At 32.3% G+C, this 21,231-nt stretch overlaps 2 protein-coding genes and 1 long non-coding RNA gene across 3 annotated transcripts; all 3 read left to right on the top strand.

The window, feature by feature from the left end:
- The first annotated feature begins 4,695 nt into the window (after window positions 1-4,695).
- LOC125854812 (serine carboxypeptidase-like 2) lies at window positions 4,696-5,506 on the top strand. The gene is made up of 2 exons (XM_049534395.1): window positions 4,696-4,853; window positions 5,233-5,506. The coding sequence occupies exons 1-2, from the start codon at window positions 4,711-4,713 to the stop codon at window positions 5,504-5,506; spliced, it is 417 nt and encodes a 138-aa protein (XP_049390352.1). The 5' UTR covers window positions 4,696-4,710.
- Window positions 5,507-6,168: 662 nt separating this feature from the next.
- Window positions 6,169-6,616, top strand: LOC125854417 (uncharacterized). Its single transcript, XR_007445401.1, has 3 exons — window positions 6,169-6,254; window positions 6,343-6,456; window positions 6,564-6,616. It is a non-coding gene; the product is annotated as an uncharacterized LOC125854417 (long non-coding RNA).
- A 1,004-nt stretch (window positions 6,617-7,620) lies between these two features.
- On the top strand, window positions 7,621-17,326 carry LOC125854811 (uncharacterized). The gene is made up of 28 exons (XM_049534394.1): window positions 7,621-7,845; window positions 8,506-8,752; window positions 8,827-8,949; window positions 9,058-9,160; window positions 9,271-9,308; window positions 9,463-9,561; window positions 10,025-10,111; window positions 10,206-10,337; window positions 10,426-10,497; window positions 10,668-10,789; window positions 10,879-10,992; window positions 11,100-11,146; window positions 11,242-11,302; window positions 12,095-12,158; window positions 12,838-12,921; window positions 13,792-13,964; window positions 14,385-14,631; window positions 14,706-14,828; window positions 14,938-15,040; window positions 15,146-15,183; window positions 15,306-15,404; window positions 15,663-15,749; window positions 15,827-15,958; window positions 16,347-16,418; window positions 16,507-16,628; window positions 16,706-16,819; window positions 16,914-16,960; window positions 17,057-17,326. The coding sequence occupies exons 1-28, from the start codon at window positions 7,682-7,684 to the stop codon at window positions 17,137-17,139; spliced, it is 2,997 nt and encodes a 998-aa protein (XP_049390351.1). The 5' UTR covers window positions 7,621-7,681; the 3' UTR covers window positions 17,140-17,326.
- Window positions 17,327-21,231: the final 3,905 nt, after the last annotated feature.

The following is a 21,231-nucleotide window of genomic DNA, read 5'->3' as shown; positions in this document are numbered from 1 at the left end:
TCGAGTCTTGAATCCAAAATTTAGCTCATAATACTATGAAGATTACCTAAAATCATAGGAGGAGGCACATGAATGATTGTGGTGTTAAGCTTTAACAAATAACAAGGTGTATTTTACCAAAAGCAAGAAGTTTATAAACGTAAGCATATACTATATAATATTGAATGACCTAAGTTACTTAATTCAATACGCCAACTAATGAGTTTTTCTTTTATAGAAGATCAAGGATATTCTTGGGTTTTTTTTATATCATAGGGTTAGCATCATGAGTAAGATTTTTTAACAAGGAAAGACATATATGTTGGCATCCCAACATGATTAACAAATTTAAAATTGCAATTGAAGTAGGAATAATCTCTCACCTCCATTAATATTTTGGTTAAATTTATACAATTTTGAAAGAGATAAGTATGTAGGTGTGTATGAGTTTCTCTTTTTAGGAAGAGGCTCCTCTCTAGTTTCCTCCAGTGCTATTTCATATAATTGACACGTGTTCATTTAATTTTTAATGGACTAGATTAATTTTCTTGATCAAATATTATTAACCATGGTTATTAGTAATTCTCTCTCCTCTCGTTCCTTTCTCAATCAACAAAGAAACACTTCTTCCCCCTCCAAAACTCTCCGAAAAACAGAGCAATCAAACAATTGAAAATTAAAATTACATCAATATTTTAATGCTTTTACATTTACATTGAACAACTAGAGAGAGTCTCAAAAGAGAAAGACTGAAATTGAGTAATTAGCCCCAATTAAAGATTACAGTTATAAATACCACAAGAAAAGATGACCCAAAAAATAAATGGAGAATTTCACCAAAAAAAAAAGTATATGAAAAAATATTTTCCTACCCATTTTTCGTGCCCTTTCAAGATCCTTTAGTTGGCTTTTGCAGAAACTCCAAATTGAAAAAATTGANATTTTCTTGATCAAATATTATTAACCATGGTTATTAATAATTCTCTCTCCTCTCATTCCTTTCTCAATCAGCAAAGAAACACTTCTTCCCCCTCCAAAATTCTCCGAAAAACAGAGCAATCAAAAAATTAAAAATTAAAATTACATCAATATTTTAATGTTTTTACATTTACATTGAACAACTAGGGAGAGTCTCAAAAGAGAAAGACTGAAATGGAGTGATTAGCCCCAATTAAAGATTACAGTTATAAATACCACAAGAAAAGATGACCCAAAAAATAAATGGAGAATTTCACCAAAAAAAAAAGTATATGAAAAAATATTTTCCTACCCATTTTTCGTGCCCTTTCAAGATCCTTTAGTTGGCTTTTGCAGAAACTCCAAATTGAAAAAATTGATGTTACGAAGAAGACAACAGAGTTTTGTGGATCACCATTGTGACCAAACCAAGCTTCAAAGAAGTAGTCTCATGGATTGGATTTTTTAAATTTTCTAACCCAAGTTCATCCTTTGAATTTTGTCTTCTTTTATCACGGTGTGAAAATAATGGAAAGAAAAAGCTTTGTTGTTAACAAAGCAAATTCTTTGTTGATTGAGAAAAGGTTTGTTGCAGAATTAAATGAGAAAGAAAGAGATGAGAGAGGAGAGTGAAAGAGAAATAGTAATAACCATGGTTAATGATATTTGACCATGGTTTAAAGATTGCTTTATTTAAATAAATATGGACCATTAAATTTTAAAATTGACTGATGTCATTAAATTAAATATGCACTGGACCAACCAGAGAGATTAGTGTGCTGGAGAAGAGCTTCTTCCCTCTTTTTACAGACTAAAATGATATTATTATCATATTCAAGTTGTTAACTCTAAACATTAAGAGCATGTTTGGATTGACTTTTGGCTTATGACTTATAAGCCAAAAGTTATAAGTTATGATTTCTAACTTATGGCTTTTGGCTTATTTTTGTTATTTTGACTTTAAAATAAGTGCTTAGAAGCACTTTTTAACACTTCAAAACTGCTTAAAAGCTATTTTGGCTTAAAAACACCTAAAATAAGTCAATCCAAATGGGCACTAATTCAGTTAATGTGATTGATTGGATTGATTAGGGATACAATGTTAGTCTAATTGTCAAGACAAGCATCTTAATCAGGGGCATAGCTACATAGTCTTTAGAGTGTCCAATTGGACACCCTTCGTCGAAAAATAACGTATTGTGGACACCCTTAACACAATAAGGTGTTGTAGCCTAGTGGTTTAAGGTGTCTTGAAATAGTAATTTATGTGAAAGTCAGAATCAAAATTTTATGTTTGTTATGTCATATGGAAACACTTACTCTGAATCCAAACATGAGGTATACTATTTACTCATGAGAATATGGATAAATATGGGTAAACTAGTATTTTACCCAATCCATTTGTTATGCAATCCATTTTTACCCATATCAAATATGGGTGAGTTGAATTATTACCCATTTTATGTTGACCAATTTTCAACCCACCCATATTGCCCATTTGCCACCACTAATCTGAATGAACACTTATGTTAGTCTTTTTTTAGATGAACAATATTAAATATACTTTATTTTGTTATATTGTATCATAAAACTAAAAAGAAAAAATTCTATTACTTTTCAATATAAAATAAATTTATGTAATTACAAGGGGAAAATATTTTTAATTTCAAAGTAAATGAATATTTGTATTTTAGGACTAAAACATGCTTAATGCACTTTAAGCAATGTCCATACTAATACATGATTTGCTTAGTTTACACTATTATTTGTTATCTATGTCACTCCCCGAAATAGGGGGCGTAACTCGCACTCGATACCCTAATACATTGAGTTACCCACTGAAACATACTAGCTAAACCAAACTGTGAGACAAAAAGATTGGGCAGCACAACCTCTAAAAAGTGAAGCCTAGACCCAGAGGTCATGACCTGAATGAGAATAAACAATACAAACAATGGTAGACAAACCGAAAAAAAATAAAGATGTACTATCTAGCCAACGAGGCCACAATCAAACACATACCTACTTACACACACACATATATATACATGCCAGGCCTATTGGCTGGAGGTTGAAACATACAAAAAGAAAGCCTAAAATAGTGTGTCCATAATAGCCTCTTGAGTGACATAAGCACTGTCGAGACAAAACCCCGACTATACCTAAACTATACAACAAAAGTAAACATCCTCTGATAGCCCCATGACAAGATGGAGCTTACCAACTCACATACATTTCAGAGTTATGTTGTATCCTTGCATACACATAGAGTTAACAACATGTTTTTAAACAGTTTGTTTCTTTATATTGCACTTATTTTAATTGCTTTATATTGAAATGAGTTCAATCATATTGAGTTGAGTATCCAGAGTTAGTACCCAGAGTCGAATAACATATCTTTGAGTTGAGTATCTTATCCTTGAGTACTTCTGAGTTGAGTAAGTTTGAGTATTCTTGAGTATTCCTTGAGTTGAGTAAGTTTGAGAAGAGGTAAGTATGTTTCCATTTTATCAAGTTTCAAGCTTATGTTTATGCTTTAGAATTCCTCTTACATGCTCGTACATTCCACGTACTGAGTCATCTGGCCTGCATCTTCTCATGATGAAGACACATGTATTCAGGATCATCAACAGGAGATTGGTTGATACATCCGGGAGTTCGAGTTAGCTATGGTGAGACTCCTTGTTTCCGGAGGATTTCATTTACTTTTCAGTTTAGTCAGGATGTCGTGGGTCTTTGTCCCTACTTCCATCTTTATCAGTTAGAGGCTTCATAGATAGTCAATATAGTTGAGAAATCTGTATTATTCATTTTATTTTGTTAAATGTTTTAAAGACTTGAGTTGCCTATTTATGACGAGTTGAATATATTATTTATTTTATTCGGAGTTTTTCTTAAGTTAAAGATTTGTAAAGTTGAGGGCATGAATTTTATTCAGTTTTTAATCTTTTGCATGCTTGAGTTAGTCTTCCGCTTGTAGTCAGCCAGGATGAGGGTTCGCTTGGGGACCAGAAATGGTCTTTAAGTGTCGGCTACGTCCAGGGTGTAGACTCGGGCCGTGACAGTTAATTATGCTCCATAGCTATAGTTTGCATATTTACGGGTTGTAGCTATAATTTAAGTTGTCTCGTTTGTATAATTCACGGATTTGTATGATTCGCAGGTTTGTATAATTCGCGGGTACATTAGTATAATTTTGTTATTTTTGTATAAACTCAAAATAACAAATTTATACAAATACAAACATCAGAAGTGTAAACAATAATACAAATTATATTATACAAATTTTGAATTATACAAAAGTTATACAAATTATATTATACAAATTCCGAATTATACAAACGTGCGAATTATACAAAACCAAGAAATTGAGCCACATAATTATAGCTAAAAGTAGATCGCGAATTGTAATTAAGGCAAACTATAACTATGTTAAGTAATTTACTAATATATATTTGCTTATACACGTAATTTTCCCTAAAAAATCACTCACCCAACCCATTTGGCTAATTCATATTTTACCCATATAAAAAATCACTCACCCACCCATTAAAATATGGATAGGTTACCAATATATGAGCTCATTTTGCCGGCATTAATTCAAATTCATATTGGGAAGTTGACATGTGAAAAATATGCGAGAATTGCATGGGCCCATGAAGACAAGAAGATAAATATTTATTGCTCATTATCTAATGTTGATTGTTGATTCCATATTTTATATTCCCAGAGAGTTTGTGAAGAAAGAAGAAAAAAAAAAAGCAAAATAATCTTATGCATTGCTGCAATCTGTTTTCAGTTCTTGTTGTTGTTGTTGCAGAAGTAATACATTTTCCAGAGTGTGTTGAGGCTGTTGGTGCACCTGTTAAGTTTCTTCCAGGATTCCAAGGGCCACTTCCTTTTGAACTTGAAACTGGGTAAAGTGTAAAAGCTACTTTTTTTTTATGTTTAGTCTTGTTTTTGTTTCTCGAAGTATATAAGATTTATACTAAATTGGATGCAGTAAGGAATTATCTTTGTCTGTAGCTACTCAAATAAGTTTAAGATGAAATATGAAAAAGGGTGAGTTTGAATTTTTAAGTGTTCGTGGAAGTTGGTAGTAGGATTTGTGATTTGTTAGTGAAAATCAGTATTTCTCTCTTTTTTTGAGTGCGTGAAGATTCGAAGAAAAAGCCATGCACAGACAGAGTTACATTTGAACCAGTATTTGAATATTTTGCTTAAAGTGAAATCACTACTAGTATATATGTGCAAATACTGAAGTTCAGCATTGAATACTAAAGATGATGTTTTCAGGTACATAGGAGTGGGTGATTCAGATGATGTTCAACTATTCTACTACTTCATTAAGTTTGAATCTAATCCAAAATCAGACCCTCTTATTTTATGGCTAACTGGAGGCCCTGGCTGCTCTTCTATATCTGGCCTTCTCTTAGAGATAGGTCCAATAACGTTTGAGCCAGCGGAATATAAGTTGTATGATTTTAATAGATGCTTGGTGGAATTAACCCTGCGCACATTTTGGAGCCCACGTGTAAGTTTGCTTCACCAAGGCCACAGAGATGGATAGGCCAAAGAAGGTCTCTTGATGAAATGCTATATCTTGGACGACTAAGATGTCGAGTAAGAATAACCAATTCTTATCCCTTGACAATCATCCACTCTTTAGGGAAATACTTTTCTGCTCCCTGTGTTTTCAACAACTCAAATTTTAGTATTTTGACCCTATCACCTATGAGTTGGTACAAATTAAAGTGATAATGCATATTTTAGTTGACTTATAAGTTTATATACACAAGGCATATCTTGCATTAACCAACTTGGTGTAAAACCGGGTGAGGGCAAGTCTTCTTTCCTCTATCCAGTGTCATGGCTTGAATAAGGAAAAACATGGACCTCTATTCTGATCTTTGCACTTCATTGTTATTCATACTTTACCTTCTTTAATTTTTTGTCATGTTAGTTTGACTGGGAAAAGATCTCTTGCCATTGGGCTGATGATGACAAAGTTAGAGAGGCACTCCATGTTCGAAGAGTATGTTTCCTTTTTCCTTTTCATAAAAGGTGAATTCTAAAGTTATGGGAGCAACACAGATTAAAGTTGGAATGCATTAGATATTTACCTAAACTAGTAGGTCCTTCAGCGGACCCACATCAGCTCCAAGTCGTTGGTCTCTAACAAGAAATCTTATCCCATGCAGGGCAGTATTGGTAAATGGAAGTGATGTGCTTGGGATGCTTTGCCTTACCAAAAGATAATAGGAAACAGCATATCATGCAAATCTCAGTGTCAAAGGCTATAGGTCCTTAATATATAGGTTGAGTAATTATATCGTAAATCTGTTGCATAAATAATAGTCTCTCTGTATGAATTTACTAACTTACCATACTTATTTCATAAAACAGCGGAGATCATGACACGATGATCCCTTACACATCAACCGAATCTTGGATAAGATCTCTTAACTACTCTATTGTTGATGATTGGCGACCATGGATTGTTGATGGTCAAGTTGCCGGGTAAGTTCAAAACTAAATGAATGTTCTATGATTTATGTTTGAAGCATGCCTCAACCTGAATTTTTCTTGTCTTCCTTTTTTTCATTCTGTTGTACTCAAACATGCAGGTATACAAGGACATATTCAAATAAAATGACATTTGCCACAGTGAAGGAAAGCAACTATTTGTCTTGTATTAACTTGTTTTATTCTCTCCTGTTTCTTTAGCAAGTTAAACATTTTTGTTGTTGTTGTTGAACTGTTGTGCAGGGAGGAGGACATACAGTTGTACTGTACAAGTCTGTTGAATATCTAGCCATGCTGAGGGATGGTTATCTTATCAGCCTTTCTGATTAATTGAGGAACACATTTCAACACCTTTGTGAAGCATCCAATATGGATTCATTCTATAATTAAGTTGTTATGTATTTAGAAAATAGGTGTTGGAACCAATAATAAGCCAAAATGGCTGAGATCTATTTGTTGCCCACAATGTTCTGAGTTTATTCCAAATTAACTTTCTTTCCTTGGCCAAGTTTCATTCAAGTTCTCTCAGAGATATGGAATATATAATTTCTCATAATAAATATTAGTATATATCATTTAATCAATCTCGCACCCCATTCACGATTCTCTCTCTTGTATCTCAACACCAAACTATATGCATACACACAAATCACAATACACAGAACTGATAAGAATAACGAAAGCCCCGGCTTTAGAAAATCTCAAAGCATTCCACAGGAGTTCAAGGTCAAATCCCTTCTGTTCTCAAAAAAAATTGTTGTACATAATGAGCAGATTCACCATCTCCCATCCCAAAAGAAAAATAAAATAGTGATTTATGGGATAGTAAAAAAAATAATCTGTTTTTTTATGTTATATGAAGACACTTTTATTGAATCCAAACATTAGGTATAGTAATTTATGTGAAAGTCAAAATCAAAATTTTCTGTTTGTAATGTTATATGGAGACACTTCTTCTGAATCCAAACATCAGGTACTGCAGAAGTGTTCATTCAAATTCATATCGGGATTGTTGACTTGTAGAAAAATATGCCAGAGTTGCTGGATCTCCATGAATTCCATGTGCATATTTAATTAGCATTTTTTTAAAGTACAGCGTGCCTAAACATTGCCTGGACCATGAAAACAAGAAGATAGAATATTTTATTTCTCTAATGTTGACTTCTTATTATATATTCCCAGAGAGTTTGTGAAGAAGGATCTCTATGAAGGAAAAAAAATGGCCAAAAGAAAGCAAAATCTTGTGCATTGCTGCAATCTGTTTTCAGTTCTTTTTCTTCTTGCAGAAGTAATACATTTTCCAGTGTGTGTTGAGGCTACAGGTTCACCTGTTAAGTTTCTTCCAGGCTTTCAAGGACCACTTCCTTTTGAACTTGAAACTGGGTAAGTGTAAAAGCTACTTTTTTTTATGTTTAGTCTTGTTTCTGTTTCTCAAAGTATAGTATATGATTGAACACTTTCAGAAAATAGACATTTTATACTAAATTGGTTTGTATTGGATGCAGTAGGGTATTATCTTTGTCTGTAGCTACTACAGTAGGGAGAATTTGAAATTAAGTACAATAAAGTTTGTGGAAGTTGGATTTGTGAAATTTGATGATTTGTCACTGAAAATCAGTATTTTTCTCTTTCTTTGAGTGCGCGATCATGTTAAGATTCGAAGAAGAAGCCACAGAGTTACATTCAAACCAGTATTTCAATATTTCGCTTAAAGTGAAAACACTCATAGCCAAACAAGTATGTGCAAATACTGAAGTTCAGCATTCAATACTAAAGATAATATTAATGCATGGGGTGTTGTTTTCAGGTACATAGGAGTGGGTGATTCAGATGATGTTCAACTATTCTACTACTTCATTAAGTCTGAGTCTAATCCAAAATCAGACCCTCTTATTTTATGGCTAAAGATAAAATCAGACCCTCTTATTTTATGGCTAAAGATAATATGAGTGAAAACACTCATAGCCAAACAAGTATGTGCAAATACTGAAGTTCAGCATTCAATACTAAAGATAATATTAATGCATGGGGTGTTGTTTTCAGGTACATAGGAGTGGGTGATTCAGATGATGTTCAACTATTCTACTACTTCATTAAGTCTGAGTCTAATCCAAAATCAGACCCTCTTATTTTATGGCTAACTGGAGGCCCTAGCTGCTCTGCTTTATCTAGCCTTCTCTTTGAGATAGGTCCAATAACGTTTGAGCCTGTGGAGTATGGTGATTTTAAGCCAGCGGAATATAATGGTAGCTTCCCCTCACTGGTCTTGAATCCTCATACATGGACAAAGGTGAACATATCTGTTAGTCACTAATCTTGGGATATTCATTAGCTTGCGGACTAACTGAAATTTTGTTTAATCAGGTGGCAAGCTTTATATTCTTAGATCTTCCAGTTGGTACTGGATTTTCCTATGCAAGAACTTCAGAGGCTCGTCAATCAGATGATCTACAAGCTAGTGATCATGCATATCAATTTCTACGCAAGGTAATTAGATCTCTAATTTCAAACTTTTGTGTGATACAGATTCTGAAATCCAATTTCTATCTTCAAATGACTTTTGACGTTTAATTTAATTCATCCATTTCCTTTCAGTGGTTCAATGATCACCCAGAATTCTTAAGAAATTCATTTTATGTGGCTGGGGACTCCTATTCGGGAATAAGTATACCAATCATTTCTCAACTCATAGCAAACGGTAGGATTTTATAATGAAGTGCATTGTTGTTTTCCTCCAAGAACGATTATTTGCTTATTGTTCCATTGGTTGATCATTCACTATTCTGATGATGTGATGTGGTAATGCAGGAAATGAGAAGGGACTTGAGCCATTTATTGATCTTAAGGTTTGTCTTTCGTTTTTGTTTAACATTTTTTACGTAATGAGTTCTTTTGTTTTGTATTAGGATATAAGTCATTACACAGTTGGAGACTCCATGAACATCATGAAAGGATAGCTATAGGTGCTCTTAACATTTTGCGTCCTTCAAATGGTTTCAGGGATATTTACTGGGAAATCCGGCTACATTTCATGGTGAATACAATTACAGGATCTCATATGCTCATGGAGTGGGACTTATTTCTGATGAACTTTTTGAGGTATGCATTATCTAATATACATCTTTTTTTATTTTAACTTATATACACATACAATGTTTGTATGGTTTTGATTTGGCATGGAATTTAAGAATATAAACAAGTCTTTTAAATCTTGTGGTCTTAAACTAACGATATGTAGAATGTACCAAAATTCCCTTTAATCTTGTGTTGTTAAACATGCCACGTGGAAATTTAAAACTAAAGAAATCTCAAAAAAGGGAAAGAGACATTCTTTTTTAAACGGACTAAAAAGGGGAAAGTAAGACAAACAAATTCAAACGGAGGAAGTAATAAAAATTTTAAACTGTAAATGCAATTCAACATGTTGTTCAACTTCTTATGTGTAACCTGTAATCATCTTTTCAAGTGTCATTGTAGTGTAAACTATACTTGCACTGTCAAAAGGTATAGAAGTTAAATGCTTTTCTAAGCACTGATGAAATGGATTACTGCTCTTGAACAGTCCTTGAAGAGAAACTGTGAAGGAGAGTATTTCGATATACATCCTAGCAACACAAAATGTTGGAATGATAGGCAGACATATGATCAGGTTTGTGTCTATTAATTCATTTCTCTTGTGCTGCTTCCATCTTATTGCTTGGTTTATTTGACTAAACTTGATATAAGTTGTATGATTTTTATAGATGCTTGGTGGAATTACCAATGCGCACAGTTTGGAGCCCAAGTGTGAGTTTGCTTCACCAAGGCCACAAAAATGGATAGGCCAAAGAAGGTCTCTTGATGAAATGCTATATATTGGACGACTGAGATGTCGAGTAAGAATAACCGGTTCTTATCCCTTGACAATCATCCACTCTTTAGGGAAATTCATATTTTACCTCCTTTCTTTTTTTGTCATGTTAGTTTGACTGGGAAAAGATCTCTTACCATTGGGCTGATGATGACAAAGTTAGAGAGGCACTCCATGTTCGAAGAGTATGTTTTGCTTTTTCATTTTTTCATAAAAGAAGAATTCTAAAGTTTTGGGAGCAACACAGATTAAAGTTGGAATGCATTAGATATTTACCTAAACTAGTAGGTCCTTCAGCGGATCCCACATTAGCTCCAAGACGTTGGTCTCTAACTAGAAATCTTATCCCATGCAGGGCAGTATTGGTAAATGGAAGCGATGTGCTGGGGATGATTTGCCTTACCAAAAGATAATAGGAAACAGCATTCCATATCATGCAAATCTCAGTGTCAAAGGTTATAGGTCCTTAATATACAGGTTGAGTAATTATATCGTAAATCTGTTGCATAAATAATAGACTCTCTGTATGAATTTACTTAACTTACCATACTTATTTCATAAAATAGTGGAGATCATGACACGATGATCCCTTACACATCAACCGAAGCTTGGATAAGATCTCTTAACTACTCTATTGTTGATGATTGGCGACCATGGATTGTTGATGGTCAAGTTGCCGGGTTAGTTCAAAACTAAATGAATATTCTTTGATTTATGTTTGAAACATGCCTCAACCTGAATTTTTCTTGTCTTCCTTTTTTTCATTCCGTTGTACTCAAACATGCAGGTATACAAGGACATATTCAAATAAAATGACATTTGCCACAGTGAAGGAAAGCAACTATTTGACTTGTACTAACTTGTTTTATTCTCTCCTGTTTCTTTAGCAAGTTAACATTTTTGTTGTTGTTGTTGAACTGTTGTGCAGGGAGGAGGACATACAGCTCCAGAGTACAAGCCTGTTGAATGTCTTGCCATGCTGAGGAGATGGTTATCTTATCAGCCTCTCTGATTAATTGAGGAACACATTTCAACCCCTTTGTGAAGCATCCAATAGTGAAATTCATTCTATCATTAAGATATTATGTATTTAGAAAAAAAGTGTTGGAACTAATAATAAGCCAAAATGGCTGTTCCATTTGTGTTGTGATATCTATTTGTTGTCCACAATGTTCTGAGTTTATTGAGCAAGGCACCAAATTAACTTTCTTTCCTTGGCCAAGTTTCATTCAAGTTCTCTCAGAGAAATATTAGTATATATTATTTAATCAATCTTGCACCCCATTCACGATTCTCTCTCTCGTATCTCAACACCAAACTATATGTATACACACAATACACAGAACTGATAAGAAAATCTCAAAGCATTCCACAGGAGTTCAAGGTCAAATCCCTTCTGTTCTCAAAAAGAATTTCTTGTACATAATGAGCAGATTCACCATCTCCCATCCCAAAAGGAAAAAGAAAAGAAGAAGTTAATAGTGATTTATGGGATAGTAAAAAAAACAATCTGTTTGTTATGTTATATGGAAACACTTTTGCTGAATCCAAACATCAGATAAAGTCACTCAACTATTAGTGTTTCACTTAGAAAGTCACTCAACTATTTATATTTCACTTAAAAAGTCACTCAATCAATTTAAATAATTTTTCATTAAATTTTGTAAAAGTACAAAAAATAATTGAACTATTTTAAAAAAATAAAAAAATGCTTATTTAAATTATTTTGTTGAAATATACTAATATAGTTTTTGTTTTTACCTTTTCTTTTTAAAAAAACAGTAGAAAATTGCTATTGCCCGGTTTTTTTCTTACTTCTTATCAATTCCAACCTTTCTTTGCTATTGTACGTTTTTTCAGAAAAATTATAATTAAATAATTGGAGCGGATCAATAAGATAATTAAAATAGATATTTTATTATTTCTTAAAAAATAGTTTAAAATAAAATTTAATGAAAAAATTATTTAAATTGATTGAGTGACTTTCTAGAGTAAATTGAGGAGAAGGTGACAAAAAAGTGTTGAAATTAAAATTGGTGACAAAAAATAATTGACAAGTCAAACTTTTTTTTAATTAGTGATTAAGATAATTAAGGTTTGAAATGTAATATTTAAAACTTCTAAACTTTTAAAAATATTCAAAATAAACTCAATTTCTAATTTCAAAATGTTTGAAAAGTTTTCCCTCCCTTCTTAAATTTCAAAATTTAAAATCTCTTTCAAGATTTATTTCTCCCTCTTCTTCCTTCTTTCTTTCTCTTTCCAAATTTCTTCTTCTTCATTAATTCTTTTTCTCTTCTTCCATTTACTTGTTCTTCTTTATTGTTGTTATCATTATCGTTGTTGTTCATTATTTTTTATCACGTTTTTTCTTTTTCTCTTGTTGGTCCTATTTCACAAACTAATTTGCTTTAATTTTAAAATTTTTGAAGTCGAAGTCATTGTTTTCTTTTTTTTTTTAGAAAATCAAGCAACAACTGAAGTTGTTGCAATAACTGCTGAAGTTATTGTAGCAATTGTTGAAGTTTTTTTCAGCAAATGCTAAAGTTTGCTCAACAACTGTTGAAGTTATTGTAGCAACTGTTGAAGTTTTTTCAACGGCTGCTCAAGTTTGTTGAAGTTGTTGCAATAACTACAATAATTGTTGTAGCAAGTGAGATAAAAGAGAGGGTGGTAGAGTGGCAAATGAGATGTTAGTGATAACAACGAAGGTGGAGGTGATGGTTGTTGTGGAGGCAGAGGTAGAGAAGAAGGAGGTGGCAACAATGGTGGTAAAAGAGAAAAAATAAGAAAGTGATGGCAATGGAGGAAGAACTGATGGTTGTGGTAGAGGAGGAAGTGGTGACAGCGACGGTTACAATGACAGAAGGGGAGGGGATGACAGTGACAAAAGGGTGGAGAGAAGGGAGGGTGTGAAATGAGAGAAAATAGGGGTTTTATGTAAATAATAAAACTTGAGGGTTTTAAATTAGTGTCATTAGCACTAATTTTAAAATTGTCACATCTACTCAATAATTAAAACTTGTGTCACTTTTTCTTCATTTTGAAACTCTTTTGTCACCTTTAATTCATTAGCCCGACTTTCTAAGTGAAATATAAATAGTTGGGTGACCTTTTAAGTGTAACATCAATAGTTGAATGATTTTTGAATTATAAAACAAAATTAAGTGACTTTTTAAGTGAACTATTCAAAGTTGAATGAACATCTGATATATTAACTCAGCAGAAGAGTTCATTCAGATTCATATGGGAAGTTGACTTGTAGAAAAATATACCAGAATTGCTGGATCTCCATGAACTCCATTTGCATATTTAATTAGTACAATTTGTAAGTTACAATGTGCATAAGCATGGCCTGGAGCCATGAGGACTACAAGTCAGAATATTTTTTCTATTTTATTGGTTTTGTCTCTCATATTTAATGTTGACTCATTATTATATATTTTCAGAGAGTTTGTGAAGAAAGCTCTCTATGACAAAAAGCAATGGCCGAAGGAAAGAGAAGTCTTATGCTTTGCTGCAATCTGTTTTCAGTTCTGCTTCTTCTTCTTGCAGAAGTACTTCATTTTCCAGAGTGTGTTGAGGCTGCAGGTTCACCTGTTAAGTTTCTTCCAGGATTCCAAGGGCCACTTCCTTTTGAACTTGAAACTGGGTAAGTGTAAAAGTTAGTACTTCTTTGATGTTTAGTCTTGTTTTTGTTGTAGTTTTAAAAAGTTTGTGGAAGTTGGTAGTCGTATTTGTGAAATTTGATGACTTGTTAGAGAAAATCGGTTTTTCGCTCTTTCGTTGAGTGCATAATCATGACAGGACTCAAAAGAAGAATCCTCAGCTAACTCAGTGTCAGCAGTAAGCTGGGGTGGGGTGGGGGGTTTCGTTGGAATGACTGGGCGTAAAGTCAAAGCCGCCAAAAACTGGCGGAATGCTCTCGGAGGAGAGTGAAATTTCGTGTGTAAAATACCTATTCGAACCAGTATTTCAATATTTCACAAAAGTGAAAACACTCGTAGCTAAACAAGTATGTACAAATACTGAAGTTCAGCATTCAATATTAAGTATAGGGTGGTGTTTTCAGGTACATAGGAGTGGGTGATTCAAATGATGTGCAACTATTCTACTACTTCATTAAGTCTGAGTCTAATCCAAAATCAGACCCTCTTATTTTATGGCTAACTGGAGGCCCTGGCTGCTCTGCTTTATCTGGCCTTCTCTTTGAGATAGGTCCAATAACATTTGAGCCTGTCGAGTACGGTGCTTTTAAGCCAGCAGAATATAATGGTAGCTTCCCCTCACTGGTCTTGAATCCCCATACATGGACAAAGGTGAACATATCTGTCAGTCACTAATCTTGGGATATTCATAAACTTGCAGACTAACTAAAATGTTGTTTAATCAGATTGCAAGCTTTATATTCTTAGATCTTCCAGTTGGTACTGGTTTTTCCTATGCAAGAACTTCAGCGGCTCGCCAATCAGATGATCTACAAGCTAGTGATCATGCATATCAATTTCTTCAGAAGGTAACTAAATCCCTGCACCTCATACTTTTCATGTCCAACAAATTATGGAATCAAATTTCCATGTTCAAATGGCTTTGCCGTTACACTTAATTCATCCATTTCTTTTCAGTGGTTCAATGATCACCCAGAATTCTTAAGAAATCCATTTTATGTGGCTGGGGACTCCTATTCTGGAATATCCATACCAATCATTTCTCAACTCATAGCAAATGGTAGGAATTCAAATGAAGTGCACCTTTGTTTTCCCCCCAAGAACGTCATTTGCTTGTTCTCCCCTTGTCTAATCATTCACCATTTGCGATGATGTGGTAATGCAGGAAATGAAAAGGGACTTGAGCCTTTTATTAATCTTAAGGTTCGTCTTTTCTTTTTTGTTACGTTTTTACATAATGAGTTCTTTTGTTTTGTATCCATAAACTGATGAAAGAATATAGCTATAGGTGCTCTTAACATTTTGTATCCTTCAAATGGTTTCAGGGATATTTACTGGGAAATCCATCGACATTTCAAGGTGAATTCAACTACAGGATCCCATATGCTCATGGAATGGGACTTATTTCTGATGAACTTTTTGAGGTTTGCATTAGCTAAATAGAAACCTTTTTTTTATTCAACTTCTATACGCTAACAACGTAATAAAACACACTGTAAATGCAATTCAACATGTTACAATAGGTTACTTGCCTTATTTTTCAGGTTACTAATTCAACTTATTATGAGTAATTCATTACATGTAATTTTCTTGTAAATGACATGATAATGTAAAAAAGATTTTTTTATAAGCATTTGCTTCACACATTACACTGATTGAATGGCTTATTACTCTTGTACTAGTCCTTGAAGAGAAATTGTAAAGGAGAGTATTTTGATATACATCTTAGCAACACACAATGTTTGAATGATCGTCAGACTTATGATCAGGTTCGTGTCTGTGCTGCCTCCATCTTATGCTTGTTTTTTCGACTAACCTTGATATTAGTATGCTGTGACTTTTATAGATGGTGGAAGGACTTGAACCTGGGCAAATTTTGGAGCCCAACTGTGAGTTTGGTTCACCGAGGCCACAAAAATGGTTTGGCGAAAGAAGGTCTCTAGATGAGATGCTATATGCTGGACGACTAAGATGTCGAGTAAGAATAACTGGTTCCTATTCTCTTGAAAGTCATCCTCTCTTTGACAAAAATACCTACCCCTCTCGTTGTTCTCAAAAAAATTTGGTATCTTAACCATATCAGTTAAGAGTTACAGATGAAGGTGAGCATACAGATCACTTAAGTATAGTTAACTGATAAAAGCTTATATGCACAATACAAAATTTCCATTGATCAACTCGATGTAAACAGAGAGCACGCATAAGTTTTCCCCTTCTTTCCAATGCTAACCATAGCTGGAATAAGGAAAAATGGATATCTATTATGATCTATGCGGAAAAATGGATATCTATTATGATCTATGCACTTCATTGTGTGCATACAAAAACTTCATACTTTTACATATTTCTTTTTTTTGTCATGCTAGTTTGACTGGGAAAAGCTCTCCTACCATTGGGCTGATGATGACAAAGTCAGAGAGGCCCTCCATGTTCGAACAGTATGTATCATTTTTTTTCTTCATCAAATGAGAAACATATCTAAATTTGGAAGCAATAAAAAAGAAACATGAATTTTATCCCATGCAGGGTAGTATTGGAAAATGGAAGCGATGTGCTGAGGATGATTTGCCTTTCGAAAAGATAGTACATAGCAGCATTCCATATCATGCAAATCTCAGTGTCAAAGGTTATAGGTCCTTAATATACAGGTTGAGTAATTATTAGATCTTTTTTCTTATAAGTTATGAAATTTGTTCCATAAATATATTTTTTATATGTGAAACAGTGGTGATCATGACATGATGATCCCTTATATATCAACCAAAGCTTGGATAAGATCTCTTAACTACTCTATTGTTGATGATTGGCGACCATGGATTGTTGATAGTCAAGTTGCAGGGTAAGTTCAAAACTTAATGAATGTTCGTTGATCGTGTTTGAAACATGCCTTAACCTGATCTTTTCTTTGTGTTTCGTTGTACTAAAACATGCAGGTATACAAGAACATATTCAAATAAAATGACATTTGCCACAGTGAAGGAAAGCAACTATTTGACTTGTATTAACTAGTTTCATTTTCTCCTGTTTCTTTAGCAAGTTTACATTTTTTGTTGTTGTTGTTGAACTGTTGTGCAGGGAGGAGGACATACAGCTCCAGAGTACAAGCCTGTTGAATGTCTGGCCATGCTGAGAAGATGGTTATCTTATCAGCCTCTGTGATCAAAAGTTGCTGATAAATATCAAATGTTGAAACTGATAAGTAATTACATGTTTGGATACAAGTGTTTAAAAGTTTGCTAATACGCGAACATGAAGACAGTTTCTTGGTTGAACAAGAGCAGGTCCATAATATTACTAGTTTCTGAAAGCCAAATTTTAATAAGAGGCCTTAATTTATACAATAAAGCGTCTGTAATACAGACAAATTTCTATGTTATCAGTATAAGTACTATTTTATTTTTCTGCAGACCTCTAAATCTTTGCACATTCTGTGTAGATATTTCATTCACGTGCTCTTGTATTCCCCTCGAAAAAGTAAACAAAATAAATACTAACTAGTACATGTTTTTTTAAATTTCACATTATCTGCTACAATGAAGACAATGTATACTTTAATTATCAATCATCTCCAATTTCAACCTTACGTGGTGAATATTTGGAATAGTATAATTTATTTATTTTTCAGGGGAATAGTATAATTGACCACATGCGTTTGTCTACAAAGTTATGGGGAAGAAATTTCTCATGTTACAACTTTTAATTTCTATTGTTATCTCGGATAGGTACCGCTTTCACTTTTAGTGAGTTTTGTGAACTCGATAAACACAAATATACTAGAAATTACTTCCTGATGAACATTAAATATATATTCGTTGACTATTATTTTAGCAGTCGACTATATATAGTATAAAATTGCATTAAAAACAAGCATTTCATTGATATTATTGAATTTATGGAATCATTACAAAACCTTATCTAAGCAAGTGTACAATCAAACCACCTACTGATCAGTATATATAACTAATTAGTCCATAGACTTTAAATGAACTTCTTCTTATTGTTTGTCAAAATTAGGGAAAATTAATTGGTAGGACAACCCACTTTTTGCCCACTATTTTATGTTTTATACACATGCTTAGTTATTTATTCCTAACAAAGTAAGAAGAAAGCAAATTTTTTTTAATTGTGCATGTGCTAAGTGGCAGAAGATATTTGTTTTCTTATATATTCTTAATTTCAGTCTCTGCATGCTTTTACTTTTTTCACCATGTCATTTACTGCTTAAAAAAGGTATACTGCTCAAAGGTGGAGTTGAGTTTGGACGAACTCGATAGCTTTTTCGTAGATTATGTATTTCTATTAGAAAATTAAATAATATATATATATATATATATATATATATATATATAAACCCCTTAACAAAATTAATTGATGGCTTAGTAAAACTTCAAACTTCCTAATTTTGGCTCCACCTCTTACTACCGCTATATATTCTTTTAGAAGAAGAAGGGGCCAATTAAGGTCCCTCCACTTCTCTGACATATATATCATCACTCTCTTTGTCTTGGCTCATGAGGAGCTACCCTTTATTGCACTTGCCATTATTGATTTCTTGCTCATGATGTATACCACATACAAATAGACCATGCCAAGTATATGTTCATCTTTTATAAATGAATATGTAGAAAGTTGTTTAAAGTGAGAAGTATTTGAGAATATCTCTGAACTTAACGTAAATTATCAGTTTCGTCCTTAAATTATTAACAGTCTTAAAACACCCTTTTACTTGACTAACTAAACTTAGATTCACCCTCGATTTGTCACATGACATAGTAAGTAGTCTCAAACTCTTGTAGGAGCATGAAACTCTTAATAAGAAGTTGAGAAAAGTATTGAAAACACTCTTAAACTTAACGATAATTTAGGAGTGTATTTCATTCATGTTGTAAGATCGGGGGTGTATTTACGTTCAGTTACTCAAGTAAAGGGGTGTTTTAAAGACTCTCAATAGTTCGGGGATGAAACTAATAATTTGCGCCGAATTTAAGGGTGTTTTCAATATTTATAACACAACAGGAGCCTACTACATGTGTTTAAAATGTAAAAGGCTCACTTGAGATATCTAAGTGAAAAATTGTGTCAATTTTAGATGTTCACCGATAATTTCTGCCAAAATATATCTACTCTTTCTCTGGATATAATATACACATTATTCAAAAATATATCTTCTTGGTAAGGAAATCCTATTTAATTTACCCAACTCAAAATACTTGTTATATTTCTCAAGCATAATTTGTTATCTGATTGCATATGAGTTCAGTAGGTATATATTTATTTTCAATTAAATTTCTATAATGTTCTTTCTATATATATATATATATATAGAAAAAATAATTATTTGTTATATGTCGCATAATGGAAAAAATAATAATGATCTAATATGGTGATTGCCAACCATCATTTATAATTTTATAATAATATTATCAAGGCATTCCAACATTTATTTATCAATCATAGTATATCAAGCCATGGCAATAACTAACATTTAACCTTTGTACACCATATAATTTTCTGGTGAAGGATGTATACCAGACACCCTTCACCTAAGATGGCTCCGCCCTTGATATCAAGCTCACATTGTAATAAAAAATTCAGGTTATAACAATAAATTAAGTTTCTTAATTGTGAGACGTTGAAATCACATCAATCATACTTTGCTGAGTCTATTATCTTTTAAGTTAAATTTAAGTTCTTTTGACATAAGTTTATCATGTCGGATGCAAACTATATAAACTTTTTTTAGCAATTTAATTCCGATGCCATTTTAATATTAAATCAATTCCAAATGAGCTTATATATATATATATACCAATAACATTGTAATAGATGTATCAATAATTAATCTGGTTAATATTAAGTTTCATTTTTCATCTACTTAGGTGATAAATACTATAATAGATGTATCAATAATCAATCTGGTTAATATTAGTAATAACCTTGTCAATGAGAAGCTAATTTAATCACCACTATTCTATTAAAAAAAATTATCAATCCATTTATTGGGGGAAAAAAAGTCTCAAATGTTGCACAAATTACACTAAATAAATTAGTATTGAGTTGGAAAATTCTATTAATTTGTTCCCTTTTGTTATATATTTTTTTTTCTGAAAAAGATATATATTCTAAAAACAAATTTTTTAACTTTCTACATATTACATAAATGATTATTCTCCAATATTTTGTATAGTGTTTTCATAATTAGTGCAGGTACATCAGGCATTGATTTAGGAAGTGTGTGTCTCCATCAATATTGAAGTCAAAAGAAGCAAAGGAAAAGGTCTTCTTCTGCCAACATTTAGGTATCATTGACATTCTTAAAAAAAATTGACTTTTGTAGTATATATATATATATATATATTAAAAATAAATTAAAATTAGCTATCGCATTATGTTATTGTGTTAACAAATTTTGGCGAACTATGTATAAATGCAGACATAGTGTATTCCTCTTGAATTGGACTCTCGTGTGATTATATTTATCAACGAGTTATTAGTAGTTCTAAGTTTAATCTATAATGTTGTTACACAAACTTCAAGAAATAATTTAAAATCCTTAATATGAGATTATTTAGCTAAATTATCATCGTTTTCTCTTTTAAACGTTTCACTCAATAAATACTTCACAAATTAAAATAACATAATGGTGAATATAGATAGAGGAAAGTGTTGAGTATTTTCATTTATTCATTTATTTATTATTAATATTGATAATAATAATAATGATGATGATGCAAGGAATTAAAGAAGATATTTGATACATGCACTCATGTCTCACAATAAAGTATGTCATAAGTATAATTGGAATGATTAAAATATAGAAGAAAAGGTACACGAAGCATATATATATAGACTATAATATAGTATGTTGTAAGAGGTATCATTATTTATTTTTTGAAATGATTAAAATAATTTTTAAAAATACCCTACTTGATTTTTTAAATTATGAATTATAATGAAATAGTGGATGGTGTGGCCAACATTATCAAATACGATGAAATGCGTTACTTAGAAGTAGTATAGGTTGGTCACCTTTCATTTTCTTTATTTAATTTATAATATTTTGATTAATTAAAGAAATAAATATTAGTTCAACCTTTGTAAAAAATATCCAAAAATATATTCATGTTTCCCACCAGAAAGAAATTAATTGATCAATATCTAGATCAAACAAATTAAATCAACCAAATCAAGAAAGGAATAATAAGAAATTTAAAATATTTAAACTCTTTTTTTTGTCTGAAAAATAGTTAA

The sequence above is a fragment of the Solanum stenotomum genome, chromosome 2 (genome assembly GCF_019186545.1).
Source record: "Solanum stenotomum isolate F172 chromosome 2, ASM1918654v1, whole genome shotgun sequence".
Classification (NCBI taxonomy): domain Eukaryota; kingdom Viridiplantae; phylum Streptophyta; class Magnoliopsida; order Solanales; family Solanaceae; genus Solanum; species Solanum stenotomum.
The sequence above is the reverse complement of the archived record's forward strand: the minus strand, read 5'-3'. Positions and strand labels throughout refer to the sequence as shown.